At 25.9% G+C, this 27,601-nt stretch overlaps 4 protein-coding genes across 6 annotated transcripts; 2 read left to right on the plus strand and 2 right to left on the minus strand.

The window, feature by feature from the left end:
• The first annotated feature begins 386 nt into the window (after positions 1 to 386).
• On the plus strand, positions 387 to 2,008 carry LOC130677717 (protein MAK16 homolog B-like). The gene is made up of 6 exons (XM_057484569.1): positions 387 to 623; positions 696 to 742; positions 816 to 1,272; positions 1,352 to 1,453; positions 1,546 to 1,686; positions 1,772 to 2,008. The coding sequence occupies exons 1-6, from the start codon at positions 609 to 611 to the stop codon at positions 2,006 to 2,008; spliced, it is 999 nt and encodes a 332-aa protein (XP_057340552.1). The 5' UTR covers positions 387 to 608.
• Positions 1,860 to 16,283, minus strand: LOC130677719 (ubiquitin-like protein 3). 2 transcript variants are annotated; one of them, XM_057484571.1, is made up of 4 exons: positions 15,051 to 16,283; positions 8,448 to 8,556; positions 8,025 to 8,189; positions 1,860 to 7,573 (listed from the first exon to the last, which is right to left on the minus strand). In XM_057484571.1, exons 1-4 carry the CDS (start codon positions 15,078 to 15,080, stop codon positions 7,509 to 7,511), a joined length of 369 nt encoding a protein of 122 aa, XP_057340554.1. In that variant the 5' UTR covers positions 15,081 to 16,283; the 3' UTR covers positions 1,860 to 7,508. The 2 variants fall into 2 exon arrangements, with proteins under 2 accessions (XP_057340554.1, XP_057340553.1); XM_057484570.1 differs by lacking the exon at positions 15,051 to 16,283 and adding an exon at positions 8,718 to 8,771.
• A 357-nt stretch (positions 16,284 to 16,640) lies between these two features.
• LOC130677715 (tetratricopeptide repeat protein 5-like) lies at positions 16,641 to 18,713 on the plus strand. 2 transcript variants are annotated; one of them, XM_057484567.1, is made up of 8 exons: positions 16,641 to 16,931; positions 17,000 to 17,350; positions 17,418 to 17,660; positions 17,751 to 17,804; positions 17,873 to 18,058; positions 18,140 to 18,312; positions 18,382 to 18,521; positions 18,585 to 18,713. In XM_057484567.1, the coding sequence occupies exons 1-8, from the start codon at positions 16,848 to 16,850 to the stop codon at positions 18,590 to 18,592; spliced, it is 1,239 nt and encodes a 412-aa protein (XP_057340550.1). In that variant the 5' UTR covers positions 16,641 to 16,847; the 3' UTR covers positions 18,593 to 18,713. The 2 variants fall into 2 exon arrangements, with proteins under 2 accessions (XP_057340550.1, XP_057340549.1); XM_057484566.1 differs by having other exon boundaries at positions 16,645 to 16,931; positions 18,382 to 18,526.
• Positions 18,714 to 19,147: 434 nt separating this feature from the next.
• On the minus strand, positions 19,148 to 24,568 carry LOC130677716 (torso-like protein). The gene is made up of 3 exons (XM_057484568.1): positions 24,058 to 24,568; positions 19,816 to 20,633; positions 19,148 to 19,726 (listed from the first exon to the last, which is right to left on the minus strand). The coding sequence occupies exons 2-3, from the start codon at positions 20,479 to 20,481 to the stop codon at positions 19,331 to 19,333; spliced, it is 1,062 nt and encodes a 353-aa protein (XP_057340551.1). The 5' UTR covers positions 20,482 to 20,633; positions 24,058 to 24,568; the 3' UTR covers positions 19,148 to 19,330.
• Between the last annotated feature and the right edge of the window lie 3,033 nt (positions 24,569 to 27,601).

Below are 27,601 nucleotides of genomic sequence, written 5' to 3' on the forward strand. Positions count from 1 at the left end.
TCCAAGTAGCACAGAGACAACTTTAAGTCTTTTAAGTAGACATTAATTTATGATCGTTATGTCAGCATATTGATGCCTTATCGATATGTCAAAAAGTAGCCTAAAAACTGATATCTTATAGATGTCACAAAGGCAAGTGTGCTCCTTGGGAATTGTTATCTGTTGTTCTGTCTGTTAAATTGGCTAGCCCTTGATTTCTATTGGCAAATATGTTATTATGGCCATAGCATACATAACATATATATATATATATATATTTAATTGACTGTTGTAAGCTATCATTAGTTTGATTTTTTACCACTAGACTGCGTGATCCAGTTTGTCAGTTTCTCGAATATCCAGAATCGCCAGTGATCGCCAGAATATTATCAACTGTGGATGAACCGTATGTACATTATGATATTTATGATCTGTTGATGGTGCTGCCACTGGTGTGAGTTACGAAAAAAAATAACAAGTGTTAAAATATCGTATAGAGTATAGGATATTATAAAACGAAAAAGATATACAGTAGAGTACCATATCTACCTATACTTGTAACAACATAATATATAAATGCACGTGGTATTTTTTTAATTAAGGTTATTATTAATAAAAATTTATAAAAAATGCAGCACGACGATGTAAGTATTTTAATTTTTATTTTCTTTACAATTAAATGATTAAAAATAAAAATAATTTAAACTATATTATAGGTTGTTTGGAGTATCATCAACAAGACATTTTGTTCTTTTAAAGTCAAGTAAGTGATTTTTATATAAAAATCTAAAATTAATAAAATATATATATTTATATTATTTTTGTTTTTGTTTTAGCACAAAAACTCAGAGATTATGTAGGAATGAATACAACTTGACGGGTTTGTGTAGCAGAGCTTCATGTCCATTAGCCAACAGCCAATATGCAACAATACGTGAAGAGTCTGGTATTATTTATTTATATATGAGAACAGCTGAAAGAATACATGAGCCAAAAAATCAATGGGAAAGAGTTAAATTGTCACGTAATTTTGAAAAAGCTATCAATCAAATAAATGAAAATTTATTGTACTGGCCTGGGTTCATTAAGTCGAAATGTAAACAGAGATTCGTTAAAATAACTCAATATTTAATACGAATGAGAAAAATAAAATTAAGACGACAGAAAAAGATTGTTCCATTGCAAAGGAAAATTGAAAGAAGAGAAACTAGACGAGAAGAAAAAGCTCTTATTGCCGCTAAACTCGAGACGGCTATCGAAAAACAGCTCATGGACAGACTCAAAAAAGGAATGGTAATAATAATTATATATATTTTTATTAAAAACAAAAACATAAATACATTTATTATATATTATTAATCATTATTTTCAGTATAATGACATTTATAATTTCCCCCAACGCGTATTTGATAAAGCTGTCGAAGCCGTTGAAATAGAAGGCGAAAGTGAAGCAGAAGAAAGTGATGAAGCGGAGGTTCTATTATTATTATTATCATTATTGTTATTATTATTATATTTTATGTTGATTTATTTAAAATTATTTTTTTTTATAATGGATAAAAATAGGAACAAGAAGAAAAAGAAATTGAACAAGAACTAGAGGAAGAATTAGAAGCAGATGAAATGGAGGTTGAAGAGAATGCCAACCCATTTATTGAAGCAGACAGTGGTGATGATGATGATGATGATGATTATTATGAACAAGAGGTAAGATGTCAAAATAATAATAATAATAATAATAATAATAATAATAATAATAATATTAATAATAAACAACAAAATATTATCTTAGGACGATGAAAGCGACTCTGGTCAGACAGAACAAATCGAGTCTGTTCAGATTGAAAACTTTAGTGATTTTTCATCTGACACAAGTGATGTTGAAGATATGACTATTACAACGAGCAAAAAATTAAAATCGTCCAAACAACAACAAAAGAAAGATGAATTAAAAAAGAAATTAAAACGTCCCCGTGTTGAAATTGAGTATGAAACGGAGGATGAGCCGCGACAAAGATTACGGGCCTAATTATTGTTATAATTAATTTTTTAAACTTTAATTTCTTGTAATAATAATAGTTTATACTCTGAAAATGTATTTAATCTATTACTTTTTATAACTCCTACTCCTAAATATTTATTCAAATTGTTTTATTAATTTCATTACAAAACGAATAAAAATTTATAATTAAATTATTCGTTATTATTAATATAGTATTATCATAGATTTTTTTAGGTACTAAAACAGTATATATAATAGTTTAATTGAAATAAATTATAAAACCACAAAAATTTCAAAATTTTTTTTTTAAACTTTATTTTTTATTTATAATATACTATTATTAACTAAGCCATTAATTTGCAGATAAAATTCTCGTTGATTTTACATTAATAAAGACAAAAATACGATCTAATATTTACAAATCAAGTGTGTACAACACAAGCATTATTTGTTTATTGATATTATTATTATTATTATTATTATTATTATTATTACTATAACTTTTGCAGAAAAAAAAAACTGATATTCGTTACAATAGGACACAAATATATATTTATATATTAGAAGCATTAATAAGTTTAATTATTTATTTTTGAGTTATATAAATAACATCAGTCAGAGTAATATATTTCTTCATTAATCGCTTTTTCGATTTAGAAACTCTTAATAATTGATAAAAATCGTGACACTTATAATTACACATAAATAATTTATTCCGCAAAATATATATTTTTTTTTTTTTTTTTTTTTTTTTTTTTTTTTTTGTTGTTATTATTATGTCTTTATTTTAGTATAATTAAGGTCGCTTCTCATTCATTTGTTTTTTTAACTAATATTTTCTGTGTCCAGATACAACGAATATATTTACTAGAGATAATGTGATAGTAATAATAATAATAATAATAATAATAATAACGATTAAACCACATAAAAATAATAACAAACATACAAGATATTTAATCATTATTATTGAATTTATTTTTTTAAAATTAATAATCAGATTTTTAGGAAAGAATTTAGAACACTTATGATATTTATTTCGCCAGTTTGAAATATTAGTACATAGTTTCTATTTACAGATTAATATTGCCTACAAGCTAATTTTAGCGATGTAACGCAATATTATTATTATTATTATTATATATATATATATTTATATGTGTTTGTTTTTTAATAATTAGTATTATTCTTTTATGTATGGATGATGTGATGAAATGTGTATGATGTGATTATTATTATTATTATTATTATTACTATTATTATTATTATCCTATTTGAAATACGCGATAGTTTACGTATTCATAGTTGTCATAATCAAAGTATTATTAGTTTGTTGTTTTCAACTAATAATGTAAAAATAATAATTATCTAAGTATTAATTTAAATTCATAATACTTACACATAAATGTGTATATATAATTGTTATTATTATTATTATTATTATCATTATTTCAAATTTATATTTATTATGCCTTGAATACTTGATAGATTTAATGTTACATTTCTTTATTTATTCTTACACATATTTAATATTTGTTGATAATTGATAACTCTAGATTGTGACCAATTTAGATTTCAAGTTGTAGGTCATACTACGATTACTTAGTAACCAAATCAAATTATTTTGAATCGTTAAAATTTTAATTTTCTTGTTTACACTTAATTGTTTTTTAATGAATCAAAAAAATTAAAAATATGTATACATTATGAAAAGCATCGCGTATTTCATAAATTTACGTATTCCAAAATGAAACGTGTATCTATGTCTATATAATTATCCGTGTTTTTATATTAACTGTGTATATACACAAAATTTTCGTCACACCAGTTTTAAATAAGTATAATTACTGATGAAAAATTATAATAACGATTATAGTAATGGAGTAAATATAATCTTTAAATTGATTTAAAATATTTAAACATCCATTTTCATTAATATTAATTCATTTTTTTTTTTTTCATTCTTACACCACCTAACTTTCCCATTACCATTTACAGAAATTAAAAAAAAAATTATAATAATCGATACATAAAACAAAGTCGTATATTATTTATTTATTTATCTATTTATAATGAAATTGCAATATTGAAGGATTTTTTTTACATATTTTTTTTTCTTCCTTGAAAAAAAAAAAATAATAATAATAATAATAAAATAGAACCTTTGTTTACTTTATATCTACTCTATAGGACGGTCAGTCAAAACTTTTTCCAATCATTCACACTGCACCATTTAAAAAAAAAATGAAAGATTGGTAAAAAGATTTTATTTCACATAAATAAATAATATTTATAATTATATTATTTAAAAAAAACAAATATGAAATAGATTTAAAATCAATAATAATTGCTCGTACAACTAGATATAGTTTGTGGTTAATTCTGTTTTTTTTTACTTTTACTCGCTTCTTATCATATTGACCATTTGATATTTTATAAAAGCAAAACTTATAATCCATATATTATTAATAAATTGAATTTTAATCGAAAAATTTTATATTTAATAACAATCAAATTAATAAATTTTAATTTCAATTACAATAAATTATACTTAACAACTAAATAATAAACTGGAATGAAATTTAATAAAACTATATTTATTTTGTTACTTAAAATGTTAATATACTGCATTATTAGTCATTCACTAATTGAAAATTATATTTATTATACGGCTAATGACATATTTATATTCTAAAATCATCAAAATACTCAATTTGTTTTTTCATTTTTTCGTTTTTCTAATTGAATAACCTTGTTTATAATGTTCATAATCTTAAATAAAATAATACCTCTGAGAGGTAATCTTTATACTTAATATATATTTGTTTATATCATTATTATTATTATTATTATTATTATTATTATTATTATTACTATTAGTAGTAGTAGTAGTAGTAGTTGTAGTAATAGTGATAGTAATAGAAGTTGTATGATAGTAGTGAGTTGAAAATAGAGTTTCGTTGTTGTAAAATTTTCTATTACCAACCATAATTTATAGCGTTATGTTTTCGTCTAATTGTTCAAAAGATGATTTTATCATGTACAACATACATATATATTTCTAATCATAATGTTAAATGTTTTTTTAATTAAGAATTTAACTGATAGTGCCATACAATTTATTATTATCAAAGATGCGACTATAAACTTTATTTAAGGTTTGTTAACCGTGGCATCTATTTATTATACTTCAATAAAGCTGAATATAATATATCGATAAAATTATATTTAAAATCTTAAAACGCATTGTTTAAAATTTAGACAGCTTTGTTATATTTTATTACTTTAACAAACAAAAAAGAAAGTTAGAAAATTTTTCTCAGTAATTTAAAATTATTTCAGGTAAAATTTTCGACATGATATATTTATTGAATGAATTCATTTTTTTTTTTGTTAATTTAAAATAATTCACTAGAGCATTTCAAATCTTGAAAAATGAATTTTTATTATTATTATTATTATCATCATCATTATTATTATCATTATTGATTGATAATATTGTTTTATTATTAAATAATTGTTTGGCCTTTAATAGTTGAATTATTGTAAAATTTGACGACTAACAAATATACTTATCATGATATGTTTAAAGACCACAATGAGATTTATATTATTATCATATTATGATAATAACAAAAATAAAATCATTATTATGATAAAAGTTAAATTTTAATTCAATTGGATTTTGCTGTGTGCTGAGCAGTAGTGATTACTGAAAATTGATGACAATTGAATATATTTATATTAAAATTTTAACAATTAGATAAAAAAAAGATTCAAAGAAAAACAGTGTTTTTTTTTTTTATAATAAATTTTCGATAAAATTCAATGTACGAGAAAAGTATATACATGGTTTGGCTGTTAAGCACTGGTAAGATATATATATATGTATATAGCATAAATTACATAGTAAATTATTGTTAAATATGTGCAGGATAAGCTAGAAATATATCATAAAATAAATAATAATAATAATAATAATAATAATGGCAATAATAATAACAATCTATCTAATTACTATACAAATGTGTACTTAAAATAAAAGAAAAAAAAATTATCTCTACATTTACAGTATTGGAATAACTGTTCAAAAATTTAATTTAAAAGCTGAATCGATGAATTTTTCAAAGACGAGGATTAAAATCTGGGATTATTGATGGTGGTGGAGAGTAGATAAGAACCTAACAAGAAAATATCTATAATTTAAATCAATAATGTTAACTACAATAAGAGATTTTCTTTTTCAACACTTTGACTAAACATTTCTCAAAGTGGCGTAATCATAATATTACTTTTTTTAAATACACGATAATAATAATAATAATAATAATAATAAAATATGAGAGTTTAACTGCTTGATAATATATACTACTTGCATATCACATCATAAAATTATTTTTATTTTATTTTCTTATTATATCAATAATTCGCACAACACGCATTCACACAATTTTTCCAATGCAAATAGACTCATACGTGTATTTAGCCTACGTAATTATAATAACACTGCGGTAGTAATTTGGTAGTGATTGAAATTTTAAGCACTGTAGCATAATGATAATAATAATAATAATAATAATAATAATAATAATAATAATAATAATAATAATAATAATAATAATAATAATAATTATAATAATAATCCAGAGAGCGTATCTGCTGTTTAATTATAGTATTGAGGCGTAGCGGGGAAACTTTTTACAAATATTTATTTTATCAATAACATTTTCAAAAAAACATTTTCTCACTCATCTCTGGATTTTCATGTCTATAAATGACAATGTCGCATTATAATCGCACGCAATAATGATTCATACAAAAGAGAGGACAATGAACTTATTAATACAAAAAGGCATTTGAACACGCCTGCTGAAATTAACCACAGTTTATTTTATCATGTTCTATATATCAGTGCTAATATGTTTATTTTGTTATTTTGTTTCTTCCAATCTTTACTTAATTAAATAAGTTAATATTTCGTATTTAATGTGTTGACGAAGCTCAAGTATCCATTAACTTCCAACAGTTGATGAGCAATTACGTCAATTCAAAGGCTTGTTACAATTATAATTATTGTTACTATTTTTATTATTATTATTATTATTATTATTATACAATTTGGCTCTGACGCTAAAATTATTATTATTTTTTATTAAATATAATAATATTAAATCGTTGGTACGATATTTAAACTTGATGTATTGATGATGTTTGCTCCAATACTAAATCAATTACTGTTATTCCTAGTATGACAGAATTAAAAAAAAAAAGAGAGAGAGAAAGTACAGAGTATAAATTTGTTATCGTTCATTATTTATATAAATAACTTATCCCCACCACGATTAAGATATTCAATTAACAGCATTAAATAACATAATTAATAATCTTAGCTACATCGCTCACAAGTTCAGTCACTAACGATTATACATACATAATCATAAAATCTTAAAAACAATGGCTCAACTTGGATTATTTCCATTGGTTTATGTAATATTATACCACGACGAGTTTCCAAGGCAGCCAACATTTAGAGTATACAACAGGATGCCGAGCAGCAACTACTTCCACCGCCTTTGCTCTTTTGTCTCTGATCTGAAATAACAATTTACCATTGATAGTCATATCAGACAGTGTATAGAAAATAAATAAATAAATAAATCAGCTGTTATTGTTTATATAAATTATATCAACACACTCACCCAATCTCAAATCTTGTTTTTCTTTTTATTTATATTTAAAAATTTTATCAATGGATTTATTTTTAGGAATATGTATAAGGAAATAATTTACATAGAAATTTTGGAAAGGACAGACCAATTAACTGTAGGATAAATAATTATTATCACCATCATCATCATCATCATCATTATTATAAGGGACATACATGTAATCACCGTTAGGAAGAAGACCTGGTTAGATATTTTTTTTTTTTTTTATAGTGATGGTTATAGGAACAAGTAGTGTTACAGTAAGAAAACAATAATAATTGTTTCCATGCATTTTTATTAAACCTAATGTGTGGTGTTTAGTTGTTGCTCGTTACCTTGAGAATTAGGCTCGGGAAGATTTTCTCGTGGAACTAGATGCATAACTGTTGTTTTTCCGAAAGGAAGGCCCAGTGCACCGAGCGTTACATTGCTATGTAAAAACCGTCCCTGGTAAATTAGTCGTAAGATTTCAGCCTTTGCCACCGCCTCTTCCGCCCAATCTGTAATCAATCATTACTCATTTAATATATTTATTTAAACTACATCTGTTAATGTCATTTTATTTTAAACATCTGTCATTTCTTTCTCTGTAGTTATTTTACATTATACAAAAAAAATAATAAATAAAATTAATATACAATGTGGGAAAATTATTTCAAATTTAACAATAATTATTAAGTAATAGATTTTTCTTAATTTATTTAGTCTGTTAATATTTAGTAGAGAAAAGATAAAATAAAAATGTAATAAAAACAAACCTTCCGGCCAATTTTCAAATACATGATGGGCTATGTCTCCTGCAGAGTCACTTGGACTAAATAAAAATTCTTTTGTCTTACCACTGACAAGAATTAGACGTAAATTTATCTGAAATAAAAAATTAATTCAATTAATAGTGAAGAGAGAGTGCCAAATATTGTAAAAACTACAGTGTAAAAGATATATGATAAATTAATCAAGAATATGATTCTGCACTATTTGTAATAATTTACATGATAACCCTGATTAATTATAACACGCACACACACCGAGTAATCAATTACTTGTCGAGCGAGCCAAAGGATCATCTTGAAACGTCAACAATGTGTGTGTAAAAAAAAAAAGAGAGAGAGAAATTAATGTAGGTCGCCCACGTGGCTATTGATAATATTCCTGTAGAGAATCTCTTCAACTTCCTCTATACTAATACTGATCATTCTCTAATATAATCATTGACTGTAGTACACGTATCTTATTTTTATTTTTTGAATTTATCATTAGCAACTCTAAAGCATAATTTACTTCACTGCAACGCTAGTTTTTTTTATAATCCATTACTACTATTTTAATAATTTCTTTTTATTGTTCTAAATTAAAAATAAATTTACAGACTTGACTTTGGGTGGATGAGATGATATAATAATAATAATAATAATAATAATAATAATAATAATAATAATAATAACAACTACGAGACATGAAGCCGTAAAAAGTAAGTTATGTGGACGGTAGTAGATTTAATAATTCTAGGTCATATCACATAAAGTGCACAAGCAGTATAAGTGATTTTGTGTCAGGGTTCTCACCAGTTAGTGCACAACTGATGACTCTAAGCGTTATTCAGCTCGATTAAAATCATTGTTAGCACTTGTTATTGCTACTGCGGTAGCAATGATCAATGAGTAAAATGTAGTTTGTACGTATTAAATCGATAATCGATGGCAATATACGTACATACATGTTAATGATGATATGAGTTGAATAAAAACTTTGAGAGGAGACAACATAAACAGTACACAAGGGCTAGGATGAATACGATGAATACACATATAATTTGTTGCTAAAAAATTCAGTAATACAAATTTACAATGTTGTATAAATTAAATATGTATACCAGTAGTGGCTGGCTTTAACATTGATGAAAATTTATGACAATATAATATAGTCATTACTCATAATCAAGTTAATATTTACATTATAAAAAATAATAAAATGATTGTAAATTATTATTTTTTCGAAAAATAATAGAAAACGATACGATTAAATTAAATCAGATTGGTCCTGTGAGAATACTACTATTTATTGCTGTTGCAACAGCAGTTGTATTTTTTTAAAATATTGAGTGCGTCATAGAGCGTGGGGTCAAGGAGAAAACGAAAAAGAAAAAGAAAAAAAAAGTAAATAAAGGGAAGACCACTTAAGTACATACAAGAATATAGAGAAGAAGAAAAAAGAAACTGCAAGCGCACGCTCACCTTGACTCGACATTAGAGACATATTATATATACATAATGTAATGTAAGAGTTGCTGGTACTGTAGGATCGAGCAAAACCAGGTCATTGGGACATTTCCAATGTGCTTATGCGCGCACGGACTAATACTCATGGGCGCATCCCTGCTGCTGCTACTACTTCTACTGCTGCATGCACCACTACCACTACCACTACCACTACCACTACTCATTTATATATTTATTTTATTTATATAGTTTCCAGACACTCCCCTAGAGACAAAATTTATATATATATATATTTCTCAATGACTTAAATAAAAAAAAAATACGCAAGTTTACAACGACATTTTAGAGCGTGTACATGATCATTGTCATCGAGACTATCTACCATCTAGTAGTTAATTATATAATTAAGGATACGGCAAATGATTAATATATTTTATTAATTTCTTAAAGTAATAGATAGATAGATCTATTTAATCATAATCAGTAACTAATGTATTTAACAGAGCTCATATCCAAAATATTAATAATCTTTTCATGAAGAAAAAATTAGTAACGTACAATTAAAGTTAAGGGTAAATAAAAAAACAGGTGTTGAAATATTCCACGAACGTTTTACTTTCTGGCAGATCTTTAAGACCCTTGGAAACCTGGATTGACGTACGAGTATAAAATAAAATCTATAAATTTTTACATAAAAATTGTTTTGTTCTTAATCTTCTAACAAATAACTAGAGTTTTTATCTTTATGATAATACGTTCCATGTGCATTGTACGATAAATTAAATCCACGTGTTTTCGATAAAATCATTATTTACATGATACACGATACACGTGCATGATAAGACTATAGGAGGCGATCACGTTTCAGTTAAAATAAAAGTAAATATAATTATCCAAATCTATCACTACGACACCATTATTTATAAATAAATTATCAATTAAAAATTCAATTTATTTTTCACGATTATCAATAATTATTTCAATTGGTATCTTATATCGACTTGATGCATTAAATTTTATAATACAGTTGTTGATATTTAATTATTTTAAAAAAATAAATTCAATGTATTGTTTTGGCTTAGTCTTATTTATTGATAACAATAAAATCCCATAGAATAGAAGCCGTGAATATGCAGTATGATAATAGATATATAGCGCCGCAAGAGTGCTAGATACATAAGCGCTAGTGTTATGTACTTGTAGGCCGTTAACAAGGTGTATTTAATTATTTAATTGAATTGACCGATATATTGACCGATTATCATGTATCTATTAAAATTTAATCAAATTTACTACGTATATAATGAATATAATCATTTTTTTTTCTCTACATAATGTCTACACAAATATGTATTTATATTCACAATAAACAAACTATAACATATATAAATTAATGATATATGTAAAAACAATTTGTTAAATTAAGAGAAACAAAAGATGTTAAAAAAAAAAAAAAATCTTTATTAGTTTTTGTATATTGTCCACATAACAGTATGTAAAGTCGTGCGTCACACTTAATATAACTACTATACATTGTGATTGTATATTATATCATTGAACGGCCTTAATACTACTTGTGACCTATCGATATGACCCAGCACCCGCTTACCCGCTACTTGGCTGGCTTGTTCGTCATCCCCTCTACTATTTATCGATGATATGATATCGCCACGTATGGCATTTGAATTTTATACACATGATACAAGAAAAGGAAAAAAAATTCATACTAAACATTAAAAATTTTTTTTTCATTTATTATAATTATTTGAAAAAATTTGAAATAAATAAATTTAAAAGTATCGTAGTTTTATGTACTTGAAGATCGGAATGTTTTTCGAAGAACAAAAATAAAAAAACAAAGAAATGAAAAGTAAAAAATCTACTGGATCTAGATTTTTGAAATGTTTTGCACGTCAGCCGAAAATTAAGGCCCTGCCCCCCTCCCTCCCACCACCACCAACTACCCCTTAAGGGGATACGCTACCGGACCTCTTTCTCACACTCAGAAAAATAAACGGGACTATCTTTGTTGCACTCGTTGAGTAAATGATAATTTTAAAACAATTTTTCTCAGAGACGAATTAGAATTTTTGAAAATACGAAATTTCTAGCGCTCTGTTAAGGTTTTAAAAAACGCTAAAGACTCTTTATTTTAGGTTTCTAGTGTTTGTCTGTAAATTAAATTGAATTGAAAATCGGTTACCGTTACCCCTTAAGTCACCTTTAGTCAAATTACATAAATTATTTTTATTTTCGTTGCGAGAAAAACATTTTCAGGTACATTTACTTTTTATTTGTATAAAAAAACTATACTATATATGATCTTTAAGTTAAATAGTAATTATTATTATTATGTTTATATTATATTGTCGTTGATTATTATTGTTGACAGAGTAAGTTATTGATGTTAAAGATGTAGCCGAAAAATTTTTAAATTCACAAATTATGCCGGTGATGATGGTGATTTAACACGACAGACGACAGATTATTATATATATTACATACAATATATAACTTTCGCTATTTATTTTGTCGGTTATCACTATGCTGCTATACTATTGTTGCTGATACGTTTTTAGGCATTTTCTTACAAAATTCACCCCTCGAATGTTTATCAACACCTAACATAAAATATCTGCTTTTCGTTTTTATCATATTATATCTCAATTTCTGATTAATTTTTATTTATACAAAATTATGATTTTTCATATTCATGTTTCATATAATCTACATTGAGATGCAGAGTTTAATACACATAACACCCTTTAGCCATCAATATAGTATTCAAGTATTAAACAATGAAATAAATTGATAAGTTGGAAGAACTTTTAATTTGTATTTATAAGAAGTAATACATAAATAAAATAAAAATTAAACCATTAAACGTTGATACTAAACGAATCTTAAAATATGAAAAAAGTTAATGGATTTACAAGGAATAAAATAAACATTCAATTTCATTAGTATATATTTAAACAAAATTTTAGTTGTTGTGAATTAGTAACTGATGAATGTAAATGTGATAATAAAGAAGAAAGCAGGAAACGTAAGAGGTTTTGAGGCAATAACACCAGAAACTTGTATTGGTACTTATCAATAAATATAATAAGTAATATATAAATATCTATAAAAACATATAGAATTTCTTCTGTACTTAATATTATTATATGTCGAGTAGAGTGAATATGAATACAAGTATATAATATAGAATCACCAACCAACCGACTGACTATACTATATATATATATATACATATAGTGTCTGGATATATAGTTAAGACTGGTGAGGACCGATCGATTGAAACATTCATCCTCAATTTTATATATATATATATATATATATATATATATATATATATATAGATGTTTGAATGGATGTTGATGTAGATTTGGGCACTGGTACTGGAACTGGTAACTGGTGGCTGGTAACTGGTGGCTCACCCAGCCAAAGTGGCCAGAGTAGACGAGTAGAGCTAAACGCGGCTAAACGCGTACTCCCGCACAACCTCTACTGATGTCTGAACAATCTCTACTCACTGAACTTTGCTAGCTTAATCGTAGTACTCTGGTATTATCGGACACTAACAAAAACAGAACCTAAATTCTTCTATCCTATACTACTTAACTACTACTAATAATACTACTGCTGCTATTATTGTTATTATAATTATTTGATGCTTTTACTGTCTTAATTTCTCCTCTATAGACTTATAATATTAACTGTCTATATTATAAGAATTATATTTGTTATTTACTAAATTCTGACGTATGCACAATTACATGTCTAATCATTTATATTACATTTTTGTGTTTATATTATAAACAATATGTGGATTCTATAGATCAGAGTGTGTATTAAAAATTTTTTACTTTTTGTTTTTTTTTTTTTTTCTTTCCATTAGCCCATTGATTTCACTATTCGTAGATGTGTATTATAAGTTTAATGCAATAAACAGTAACAATAGAAAAATGAAATAATACTTATTTACTTTCACTGGTGGGATTTTCTTTGCAACTCTTCATTCGTCTTTCGAGCTTTATATTGTTTATTATTTACTTTTTTTTTTGTTTTAAACGTAGCGCATGGTAGTATGTATCATAAAGAAGATCGATAGTCTGGAATTGGATATAAGTACGTGGCCAGTCATATGAATATATATATATATATTGATTATGAATATCGACCTTTTACACTATAAGTATGTAACAATAGCTTGACCATTGCAAAATATATATTTATTGTTATTTTTTTATAGAATGTTAATTTCTGATGGATGTGCTATGAAAATGATACAGTAATTTTTTATAAATAAAACCAAATACGTATAACAAAAATGGAAATGTGAACTATGTACATACATACTTTTTACAGCTAATAATATGTAATTTAAAACCAATAATAATTACTTAAAAATAAAAATCAATAAACATTATTACAATTATTGAAAATTACTATTTAGTTGATATGAGACTTTGGAAAATTTTCCTATTTGGTAAAATTAAAAATATATAAGACAGATTTGAACTATGAAGTTACCGCAATTGAATGTGACACTCGACCAAATACGAAAAAGAAAAATTTTATAAGCCTAACTATGATAAACTAGGTCAGTAAATTTGTAAATCAGCAAAATACACTCAAATTACTACAAATAATTACAGATAAATAGTATATAAATAAATCTCAACATACAATATAAAATTAACAACAATCGGTAGAGAAGAAATAAATTTAATAAGTAGGAAACAAAAAGAAAGAGGGTGGGTATTTTTTGTATAGTTATGTCAGTACCGCCAGATATTTATATATATATTTTGGCGAACAGAAGGACGATTGCCGTCGTCGTCGTCGTCGTCGTCGTCGTCGTAGTAGTCATCATCGGCATCGTTGTCGTCGTCGTCGTCGTCATCCTGTGGTGATAACTCTCTACTTCATGTTCTATACTATGAGGGTGGGCGCGGTAGACATATTTAAACCGATATGTTATGATACGATAAGAATAGATCTACTTAAATTATAATTAAACTACTGAACAATTTTTATTTTAAAAAAGTATTTCGACAATTGGTAATAATAATTATTATTTTCATTACTATTGTAAAAAAAAAAAAAATAATAATAATAATAATAATAATAACATACCTTATCAGATGGAATATTTCTCGGATTCATGGTAAATCCCCGTGAAAATGGCGTTATAATAATCCAGAGGTTATGATTGATTATCAACAAATGAAAACAATCTTTTGTTTCAATTACACAATAGCAATGTAATCAGCAAATGTCAGTGACAATTCTGCTATTGCTATTCAGTAGCTACAGTTAAAACTGCTGTTGTATCGTATAATTCACAATTAGCACAGATAAAAACTACTAATTTTTTCACTTGCACTATTTCTTTTTTTTTTTTTTTTTTATACAAAAATTTACCACACACACACACACACACTTACACACTTACATACACAATTTGTTTTCTTTATTATTATTATTATTTCAAAACCATATGATTCATTTGTATATAATTATAATATATATACATATACATACTATTATTTAATAATATTATATATTTATAGACAAAACATCACTATACCATTACAAATACCTGTAAATTGTATGATAATAATAATAATAATAATAATAATAATTGTCGCGGCAAGCCCGCCCCTGACAGGCCCGACAATGTTACTTATACATGTCGGGCGTTGAATATTTAAGCAACATTTTAGCTAACACACAGACAAAGAACAAAACAATTTTATATATATATATATCACTAAATTAATAACGATTAATTAGGATAGCACACACAGCAGCACTGCTATATAAACTGTTAAATAAAACTGTCTAGCTGTTTCTAAGCGTAGCACTATCCTGGTTGTGGTTGTCGTTGTCGTTATCGTGGTGGTGGTGGTCGTTGTTCCAGTGTCAGAGCCAAACACATAAAATGGCGTTTCCCGAGTGCTCCCGACCAAACTCAAGCAAACGTTTACAACACTCGTTAATTATAATAATAATAATAACAACAACAACAACAACAAGAATAATAATAATAGTTGTTATTAATAATATTTATTTTTTATATAATTTGTTTTGTAACACTGGACAATGGAATAATAATCTGGGCAGACTGGAAATGAAAAACAGTCTCGGCCATAGACTGAAAGTTAGCCAGGGCCTGCCTGTGCCAGAACCAGCTGAGATGATGAGCTCAACAACTAAGCTCTCTACTCCTCTTGCTAGCACTTTCATGGACGTACTGCACACATTAATATATATATATATATATATATATATACGACACACTCACTAATAGCAAACTCAACTACTAAGTTGAAGTTGAACGGAGAGCTGAGAATCACCTCAACCAACAAGGTCAACGCCTTGCCTTACGCCTTGGATATGTACATACTGTATATTACTGAATACGAATAGGTATATATATATATACATAGATGTATTGTACCGACGATGATAATATATAGTGTAGTATACCTGCTGCTGCTGCTGCTACGGCGGATGCTGCTAAATCTATTTTATGTACCTTCCCTTTCTAATATAAATTACATACATTTGTGAACAAGCCCCTAGAGACAATAATATCTATATGTATATTTAGACAATCTCACGTAGAGACCTCTTGCGATTATTTACAATTTTAGTAATTGCTATTAAAAGAAGAAGATGATTGGCTCAAAATTTTATTATTTATATTGTCCAATAGCATGACATACAACGATACACAAAAAATAATTATAATATATGTACAAATATACACACTGCCCTTATAACCTTTTGTTGAAAACAACTCTCTCTGGAAGATTGTTTAGAAAGTTTATAAAATTAATAATTTATTTAATGGATAAAAAAAGGTGAATTATATAATTTATCTCAACTTAATTGTATACTAGTGTCAGTGTCACCGTTATCACAGCAATGTCGACAATTATTGATGATAAGATAGTAGCTGGTGCGAAAGGATCCAGTGAAATTAAACAAGATCCCATTATAGCTTTAACAGTATGTATCCATTTTTGTTGTTGTTGTTGTTGTTGATAATATAGAAAATAATATTTTTATTATTTAAGGAAAGAGTTAATTCACTGTATCATTATCGTGATCATTATTTTGAAAATCATTTGATTGAGGATGCTATAAACAAAAATAATGATATAGAAAAAGAAATGAAAGAGACCTTGGGAAAGTTTGATGAGTATAATGGATATGAAATAGAGGGTTCAAGAGCCAAGTATTATTATTTAAAGGGTAAAACATTTAATGTCGTTGATCGTTTCGTTCCTCAAGCTGAGGAATTGTTGAGTAAAGCTGTTAAATTAGAGCCAAAATTAATTGATGCTTGGAATGAATTGGGTGAATGTTATTGGAAAAAAGATGATATTAAACAAGCTAAAAATTGTTTTATTGGTGCTTTACCTCATGTAAGTTTTTATAAAAATGATAATAATAATAATAATAATCCATTAATAAATTATTATTAATTAATAGGGAAGAAATAAAACATCTTTGAGAAATTTATCAATGGTATTGAGACAAGAATCTGTTGATAATAATCGACAAAAAATAGATAATATTAGACAAGGTGTGGAATATGCCAAAGAAGCTGTTGCTTTAGACACTATGGATGGACAATCGTGGACAATTTTAGGCAATGCATATTTAGCTTCATTTTTTACAATTTCACAAAATCCAGCTACGCTACGACTTTGTATGTCAGCTTATCTTCAAGCAGTAATTATCATTTTTTATTCATTTTCATATAAATCTTAATAAATTACATAAATATTATTTTTCATTTATTTGGTTATTTTTTTATTACAGGAGAAAGATGTAGTGGCTAAAAGTAAGCCATATTTATTTTTTAATAAAGCAACGGTAATTATTATTATTTTTTTTTTATTCTTTCTTCTTCGGCTTAATTATTTATACTTAATAAATTTAAGGCACTAAAATATCAAGAAGAGTATAAATTAGCATTAGAAGCATTTGAACGAGCAATATCTTTAGATCCGACTTGGGATGCACCACGAAATAAATGGGATGAATTACTCAAGTATCTCAAGGATGTACAAAACTTGATAACATCTAAAGGTCGTTTAAAAACAAAAAGATTACATCAAATGATTATGGTAAATTTATGCATGTATTTCTCTCTCTCTCTCTCTCTTTCCCTCTTTTTAAATTTATTAATAAACATTATACTAAATTAGGGATTAGATAAAAAACATATGGGTCCCTATAAAAATGGTTCATATGCATCTGGTGATAAATCTATTAAATTAGATTTAATATCTTTGAAGGATTTAAAACAAGGATTGAACATTGAAAAAGTTGTCTTTGGAAAAGTCGTTTGTTGGATTCAAAATACTGATGCAGTACCATTGTATAATATATCTTTTTTATATACAAATCAATTATTATTATTATTATAATTATTTAAACTCTATTACAGCACTTTTTGTATGGTTGATCAATATACTAGTTGTTTAGCTGTAACTGTTTATAATTTAGCTGAAGGACGTGGTGTTACTGTTGGTGATTCGATTACAATTCCTGAGCCTTTTTTAACGCATCACAAATTTCCTTATTCTGGTAACGTAAGTAACAAAACTTAACCTATTTTAATTATTTTATATTGTTTGATTTAATTTTCAGGAGTTTGACTTTAAATCTATACGTGTTGAAACTCCTGTTGTTTTGGTTGTAAATGGTAGAAAATTAGGTCGCGATCAACAAGCAAGCGCACAACTTTCAAGTTACAAAAGATCTGATTAAATAAAATAATGATATCATTATTATTATTAGTTAAGTTTATGTATATAAAATTAATATCTTAAAATAGTAAGCATGCGTATGTGATATTGTATTAAAAAAAAAAATACTTTTTATGAAATATTTGGATCTATTGAAATAGAATTTAATTAAAAACAATAATAGATAAATAAATTATTCACATTACTTAAATCTTAAATATTTATATATAATCATATTTATTTAAATCTTTTATTAACTTTATATAGGTACTTAATTAAAAATTTTATTGCAAACACATTTTTTACTCTTAAAAAGTTATTTTTTTTTATTAAATACAATAGTTTAAAAAACTATAAAAATTTATACACATTCTTTTAAAAATATATATCTTGATAAAATTTTTTTTTACTAATAATTACGCAATAAATATTTATTATCATTATTATTAATAGTAATAGCAATAATATATAATTTTTTATACATTGGAGTATGTGTATTATTATTATTATTATTATTATATATTCGATACACTTGCACGTGATTATAGGTACAGATAAAAAAAAAAAAATTAGATCAATATTTACTACTGATTGATCAGAATTGAGTATCACAGAATGATGATGTTGACTGTATTATATCATACACTACTACATATTAACTTCCCATAGCTTAAAATAATTGTCAATAACTTCTAAAAACCAGTCACGTTGTAGTGTATCTTTAAAAAGTGGCGCAAGTGTCCTCAAGTGTAACTGAAGAAGTGCTTCGTTTCTAAGTAAATCATCAAGTTGATATAATAATCCAGCATCACCATGAAGTTTTAAAAGAGTTGGATAAGTAAAAAAATAATATTGAACACGTAAATTTTCAACAGCCCATGCTTCTACTGAGTGATTACCACTTGCTGATTGAATAGTTCCCATATGTTCAGCATACCATGGAGAAAAAAAATTACTAAGCTCGACACTTGATAATTCAGCAACGCCCCGTGTTTTAAGACGTTCTTTAATCCGTTGATATACTTGTGGTGTATAAACAAAAACCTACAACGTATATATTAGAGTAATAATTATTTTATTTAAATTTTCTAAATAATAATAATAATAATTATTATTATTATTATTATACGTACTTGATACAATGAATTTCCAGTAACAAAGGAAGCTATATAGTGTGAACCAAAATTTCTTATAAATCTTATAGTACTGGCTGTGTCACCAACAGTTATATTTTCGGCTTCTGTAGTAACACTTTGATCAATAACTAAACTACTATCTGGTGTACCAGCTAGTTTTTTATTTTCTCGATATCTAGCGACTCTAACGAGAACATAACAATGATCTTGAGTTATAAATGATGCATTTATACCAAGATGTCTTGCGATAGTTGCAACAGACCAGCTTCCAGTAAAGGCACGCCAAGGTTTTTCCATTCTCTCAAATGTAAAATCTCTAAAATAAGCTTGAAGTAATTGTCGTACATTATCACAAAATTCCATATGAAAATCTCCATCAAAAACCGTTGTTTTACTTTTTATTTCCGGTGGAGCCGATAAAACTTTATTAAAAACATCAACTGTGGGCTCACGAAAGATCCACGTATCGGAATCATTTCTTGGTACAACCCTCATACTTATACTTAAATAACCATAACGACTAAATATATTTACTGCATCACCTATTTTTGGACCTGCTGAAGAATTTATTTTTTCTACTTGTTCTGTTATTTTTGCTTTTGTTATAAATAAAATTCCCACCAGACAAACAACTAATAGATTACTACCAGTGCCTTTACACATTTCACCTTTCTGCACAATTTATTTTTTTAAAAAATTATTATTATTTTAATTATAATAACAACATTTCAATACTGCAATGCATTTGATTATTAGCTTAATTGTTAAGACCATACGTTGATTTTTTTTTTCATCGATGATAAATATACATGTACCTATAACAACAACAATAACAATAAAAAAATATATATATATATATAATACAATTACATATTTTATTCAGCATTTACTCCATTATATTATATTTTAATAAAAAAAACTATAAATGGTGGTAATGTTGATATTTTAAATACTTGAAGGACCTTGTTTATGTGTATATATATATATATACTTAAATCCGGAAAGGAAGGTCACAATGTCATATTTAGTATAATAAAAATGTGTCACGTTGTTGTGTAATGGTTATAACGCTATATAAGTAATTAAAGTAGATGTTTAGAAAAAAATAATGAGACGTATTGTAGAATCTAAGAAAACTATTAGATCCGGTATACGCTGTCATGACGATGTCACCACAATAATATAAAATAAAAAAATGAACTAAAATTAATTTAGTAGGTATTATATGTATTCTATTAGTGTATAATAGTTCATTATTACTGACATTTTAACACGGAGGTAAGATTATTGTAAGTACTAGTGCCGGATATGCAGTTATTCATTATTATAAAATTAAGAAAATAGGTATTTATGTCATGAGTTGATGTTATTGTTTTGTAAGTTTTTTGTTTGAACAATACAGTGAAAATCTATATCTTCTATCTAAAATTATGGATCATTGTTTTTACAAGTATAATATAAAACATTTGAAATAACAAGTGTACTATATATTTCATTTGGATACAATAATTAATAATGTTTTATAGTCATAAGTTATAATTTATTTCATATCAAATTATTATTATTATTATTAAATGTTAAATTAATAAAATAATGCTTGATTATTAGTTTATTCAAAAGTCTATATATATATATATATATATATATATATATATATATATATATTTAAATTGATGATGATGCTGTTTTATGAACCTTTCTAAATACACCGTCTGTCTTTTTGCGTTGCCCTAGTAACATTTAGCAACAACGCAAGCGAAACCATCAACTCCCTATGTAATTTTTTATACAATTATGATATATATTTTTTTTGTATTTCTCTGTCCACAATTATTTTATTTTATTAATATTACAACTATACAAATATTTTATCTTTATTTGTTTTTTTTTCTCCATTCTTTGGGTCAATGTAGCAAATCAAAATTATGTACATATATAGATTGATAATGATGAAAAAGTTAAACTTTCTTTAACTTTTCTTTAATAGACGCAATCGAGAGAGTTGTTATTTTTGTCATTTAAGTAAACTAGTTAAATTTTTTTTCCCGTACAAAATAATTTTTTGTTGATGTATTTTATCTTTTTTCAAGTAATCGCTTTCTCTCTCTCTCTCTCTCTCTCTCTTTCTCTATGTCGCTTTTTTTTTTCGTTTTTGTTTGTGAAACTTGTTATTTTAAGTATTTGTAAATGATGCAAGTTATTCGATTAATATGAATCTGCTAGACTAATAAGACCTTGACATGAATTTTTGATTACTGAGGACAAACGTTTTTTGTATTTATATGAAATAACAAATTACAACATGGGATAAAATACTAATTCATTTATTGCTTTGTTTTGTTCATTATTATCAGCATAAAAGTATAATTATTAAAATTTTACATGTTACGTTACGAATATAATAATAATAATTTATATTTTTTCATAAATTTTATATTATGCATGTTTGTTATTCCGTTATGTGGAGCTCTACTCTCCGTTAAGTGATCTTCTTTTAGCGTGTTACATATATAATATATAATACTTGAGTTTCTCTAATATATTTCGATGGAACAAGAGCAATAATTAATACGTAATTTATAATATTTAATTTGAAACAATAAAAATTTATTTAATAAAATTTCTCTTAAAGTAATAATGTATAATATAAATAAATGATGATAACTCTGGAATAAATATTGCGTTGCGAGACATGAAACTACACGTAGAAAATTGATAATAATGATGACTAAAATATTGAGCCCCTCCGGATTATATTAGTTTATTTCATTTCCGTTGATCTCTGTTCCTTTATTATATATTATTACTACTACATACAAATTAAGTGTATATATATATATATATATACATTAGTTTTTATCTCTCTCTTTCTCTTTATAGTCCAATGAGATGAAAGTCGTTTTGCCATGGGTCATTGACTGACTTTAACTAGTAAATTTAATACATACATACAATATTAATCTTTTATATGATAATACTTAAATTATTCAATTATAATATATGTAACCATATAAGAGCATATACATGTTGGTCTATACACCAGCTATTTTATTTTTTTTTTACTTGTTATTTGTTGAATTTATTCAAATTTAAAATTTCAAAAAAAGTTTTAAATGTGATTTAATACTTGTAATTCAAACGGTTCACTATAAATTTTGAAATTTATTTATTCTCAAACTATAATTTATAAGTGAATATATTTTTCACCTTTTGTTTAAAAATTACATAAATATATTACGTTTACGTTATTTAGATTGTCAAATAAATGTTTTATCTTCTCTGTGACAAACTAAATCGAATTTTCTTTATATCTCATATATCATAATATATATAATTTTTATTGAAAATGAGATAAAATAAAGATAAAAAAATTTTCTGGTAGCATTAAAATATTTGTTACATTATAACTTTATGTAAAAAAGAAAAAAAAATTGACACAACTTGCTGATGTTGTATTAATTTAAAGAGTTGATAAAGCAAAAGTGCTTGAAAAGATTTCGTCACACGTTTATGACATTATCGGTATGAGACAACATATTCAAGTTATTAAATTACACATCTGATTATTTCCACCAGTGGACTTGATATCCATGATAAAATGCAACAATAATTTTTGTATAGTATAATACTAAGTCCTGATTAATTTATTTTTTGACTATGATTATTATTATTATTATTATTTTTTATTTAGTCTTTCATTGAGTAACTCATTATATATTAATAATTTGTATGAATAAGTTTGCGTAACATAATTAATTATGTTCAGTGTTGGTGTCATAAGAATAGAAATAAGCTCTCCAAAAAAAAAAATTTTTTTCAGTCACTATTATTATTATTATTCGAAGCAGTTGAAAAAATTTAAACAACAAAAGTAATATTTATATGTATTAATAATAAGATATACTCGTTAGGGAGCTTTGGCTTCAGGACTGAATAAAATTTATTAGGAAATATATAATACCAAGTTTTAAATACAATAAAATTAAATAACAAACTAGATTATTACAATATCTTAACTGAGTAGCAGCAGAGATTAATTTTCTTGCATAATGCCGATCGGCTTGCAAAATTCAACATTCTCTACTTATGAGTATCAACAAGAAACCAATAATAGCCATAATAAACAAATATATGGATTTTTATGTAGATTATACCTATTTTTTTATTTTTATATAATAAACGAGCTATCCATTTTTTAATATTCAGTATAAATGAAGAAGAAAAAAAAGTTTTACTTACTTTAAAATGATCTTATATCCATGATAATTAATCCTTTGATTAATTTATTATACAAATAATATTTTTGGTTTCATTGTACTAATATTTTTATTATTATTATTGTTATTATTATTATTATGAATTTTTTTACATAGCATTTTCCACTCAAACATTTTAATAAGAAGACGAAATGATGATACTTAAAATTAAAATCACAACTATTATTTTTATTATATTTTTTACAACTTAATACTATCAATTTATTTTGATCAGTATTTTTTTTCTGTTATATTCTTTCACCTTAATACCGATATTGCTTATTGATTATAATTAGAGTTTGATTTATTATTATTATTATTATTAAGTTATGAGTTGTATTAAAATTGTTTTGGTAAGTCGTCTTCAGTGAGTAAACTCGGTGTGATTTCGGCTTACCCAACTTACCAAGTGGATCAACAGTGACTGCTAGTGACTGCAACAGCAGACCGAAATCGGTTGGCGGTACGAGTTGTATTCGACTATCGACACTATATGTCGAGTCGCCTTTCTTCGGTTATTCTCATATACTATATATAAATTAGCTTTTATATTCTCAAAGTCAAACTGTTGTGTTGATTCTTATTTTATATCAAACTATATAATAGTAGGGAAGGAAAATCGAGAGCGCACTCCTCACGCTTATTTTAACCTGAAAAAAAAACATACTGTCAAAAAAACCTAACTTAAAAAAAAAATTGGTTATTAAACAACAACCGCACAACGTCAAACGAATTTAAAGTAACTCAGTAATAAAAATTACTATTATCGTACTAATAATTGTGTTGCTGGTGTTGCCATTTTATTTTTCATTCATGCCTTATTATCACATCGTATTGCATAATTTCGATTATAGTATATATTATGTTTTAATATTTTATTAAATTTATATAAATTTATCTATTATATACATAAAAGTACCTAAATAAAAATAATTAAAACTTATCTTTATTATTTTTTAAATATTTTTAAATATTTTTTTGATTATTACTTTATGATTACTATTAAGTAGATAGTTCGGATTTGTTTCCATTCGGATTTATTAATTTATAGACATATTATCATTGAAGGAATTTAATAATGGGTGGAATGTATAGCTTATGGCGTTATATATATATATATTTCAGTTGAGATTATTACATTTTTTATTTTTCTAGAAACTCTCCATCGGTCTTTTGGGTCTATGTATATGTATATATATATATTATTTTTAAGATTTATTTTTGACGCATCTCTCAACCTCATACCGATTGAAACCCATTAGTCACAAAAAGTTAAAAGCAAAGTTGAGTTATAGTTTAAGGGGTTAGGGGTAGTCAGAATTTTCAAAAAATCGATTTTTTTTTTTTTGCATTTTCTTAAAGTATAATATTTTAAAAATATTGTGTGAAAATTTGAAGTGAATCCGACAAATTCTTTTCGAGTTATTTAACAATGACCAAAGGACGCTCGGGTGCTACGTGGCATTCGAGAGCAGGTAGCTAGAAACAGCTGCAAGCAACCGACCTTTCGGGTTTCATTGTCATGAATATCTCCCCATTTTAATGTATTTATTATTATATATATATATATATATATATATATATATATATATATAGGATATATAAATATATATATCCTTCTATATATATATATATCCTTCTACATATATTCACAATTTGTAGGTAGTACAAGAACTGAAAAATAATTTTTGGTTGCCAGTATACCTGTAGTCGTTGCACTGATCAGTCGATAGTTTTGTGATAAATTATTTCTCAAGTGAATTAAATTATTAACCATGGGACGTGATTCTAGAAAGGTTTCAAGAGAACTTCGGAGTTCTGAAAAAATTAATAAGTCACGTTCAGTCAAAAGAAAGAATGTTTTTAATCCGAAAACAGCCGAACGTGATGAAAGTATTCAGAGTACATCTTCTAAAAAATTAAAACAAAACACTGAAGATGATGTACCTGAAGACAGCAGTACTGAATTTCGAATAATAAATTTTATTCAGGTATTCACTGCAATTTCTGCTCTTATAAAATGTAAAAAATGTGATGGAAATGTAGTGTTTCAAACAGCAAGTACACGTGGGCTGGGATTCAAAATTGTAGTTGCATGTAATAACTGTGGAAATGAATATATTCCTTCCTGTTGAAAATATGAAATCTGCTATAATGGCAACCTTTTATCACTACGGCTCGAGTGATGAAAAACCGAATCATGATATGTGTCCAAAAGGCGAAGAATCTTGGTGCTCTTACCAGCGCGCTGAAGCAAGAGGAGAGCTTGATACCTTTTCTCACGATTATTCTCCTTTACCTTCTGATGTTTTAAAAGCTATCAAGCCTATATACGAAGATCTTAGTAATGAAAATTTACTTTCAAGATGTGTAGGTGGATTCAATCAGAATAATAATGAAAGCTTTAACCAACTAGTATGGAAAATATGCCCAAAAACGGTAAATACTAGTTTTACTATCGTACAAATAGCTGCATACGTTGCTATGTGTATATTTAATGAGGGTATAAATTCATTATTAGTCTTGATGAATACACTAGGACTTAATTGTGGGCCTAATTCTCATCGGTATGCAGAAAGAATGGATGCTGCACGTATCAAAGTAGCAGATAAGCGCGCTAATGATAACACCCGAGAAGGTCGATTGCAACGTAGGCACCAGCAAATCGATATTTTGGAAGCTGCTATGTCGGCTGAAGAGCTATTATATGGTCCAGGAATAGATGACTCAGTGTAAGTTATTAAATAATTCTTATAATTCGACATAAATCCATAGCAAAACTTTAAATGCGTTTTTCTCAAAACTATGTTTTCTGAACTGGTGATCACTGTAACTTAAAAACTGCTCGGTAGATTTCAATAAAATTTATTGTACTTTTGAAATACATTAAAAACTCGTGCCTGATCGAAGGATTTTTTTTTTTTTCAAAAATTTCGATTTTTTTTTAACAATAAACTGTCGGTTTTTTTCTCGAAAATTTGAAAAAAATTTCCTGAGGCCGCCATTTTGTTAATTTCGAAAAAAAAAAAAAAAGCTTCGATCAGGCACAAGATTATCTATTAATAAAACTAATTTTTCTTGTCCGATTGATTTTAGATGAATCTCCAAGGACTTATGATGATCACCGCAAAGGACTTCGGGAGGAACGGGCTCTACAAAAACAGCGATAACTTTTTGAATTATTAATTTTTTTTTTTGAAATTTTCGTGAAGTCAAATCGAAACGTGTTCTAATAAAGCTATGTTTTTATTTTTGTCAAATAAAGTAATTAACTACAAAAAAAAAATTATTGAAAATCATCATTTTTTCATACCCCTGAGTACCCCTAACCCCTTAAAATTTGATCATTATCTTGTATATCAGTCAACTAGAAAATGAGTAAATATATTAATCATTAATAATAATAATAATAATAATATACTCTTAACGACTTTCAACAACGACAAAACCGAAAAAAGTTATGGAAATATTTATTTTTTTTCTTGTAAAAGGGCAAAGAAAATAACAAACGATGGAAACTTTGGCTT

This window comes from Microplitis mediator, chromosome 11 (genome assembly GCF_029852145.1).
Source record: "Microplitis mediator isolate UGA2020A chromosome 11, iyMicMedi2.1, whole genome shotgun sequence".
Taxonomy (NCBI): Eukaryota; Metazoa; Arthropoda; class Insecta; order Hymenoptera; family Braconidae; genus Microplitis; species Microplitis mediator.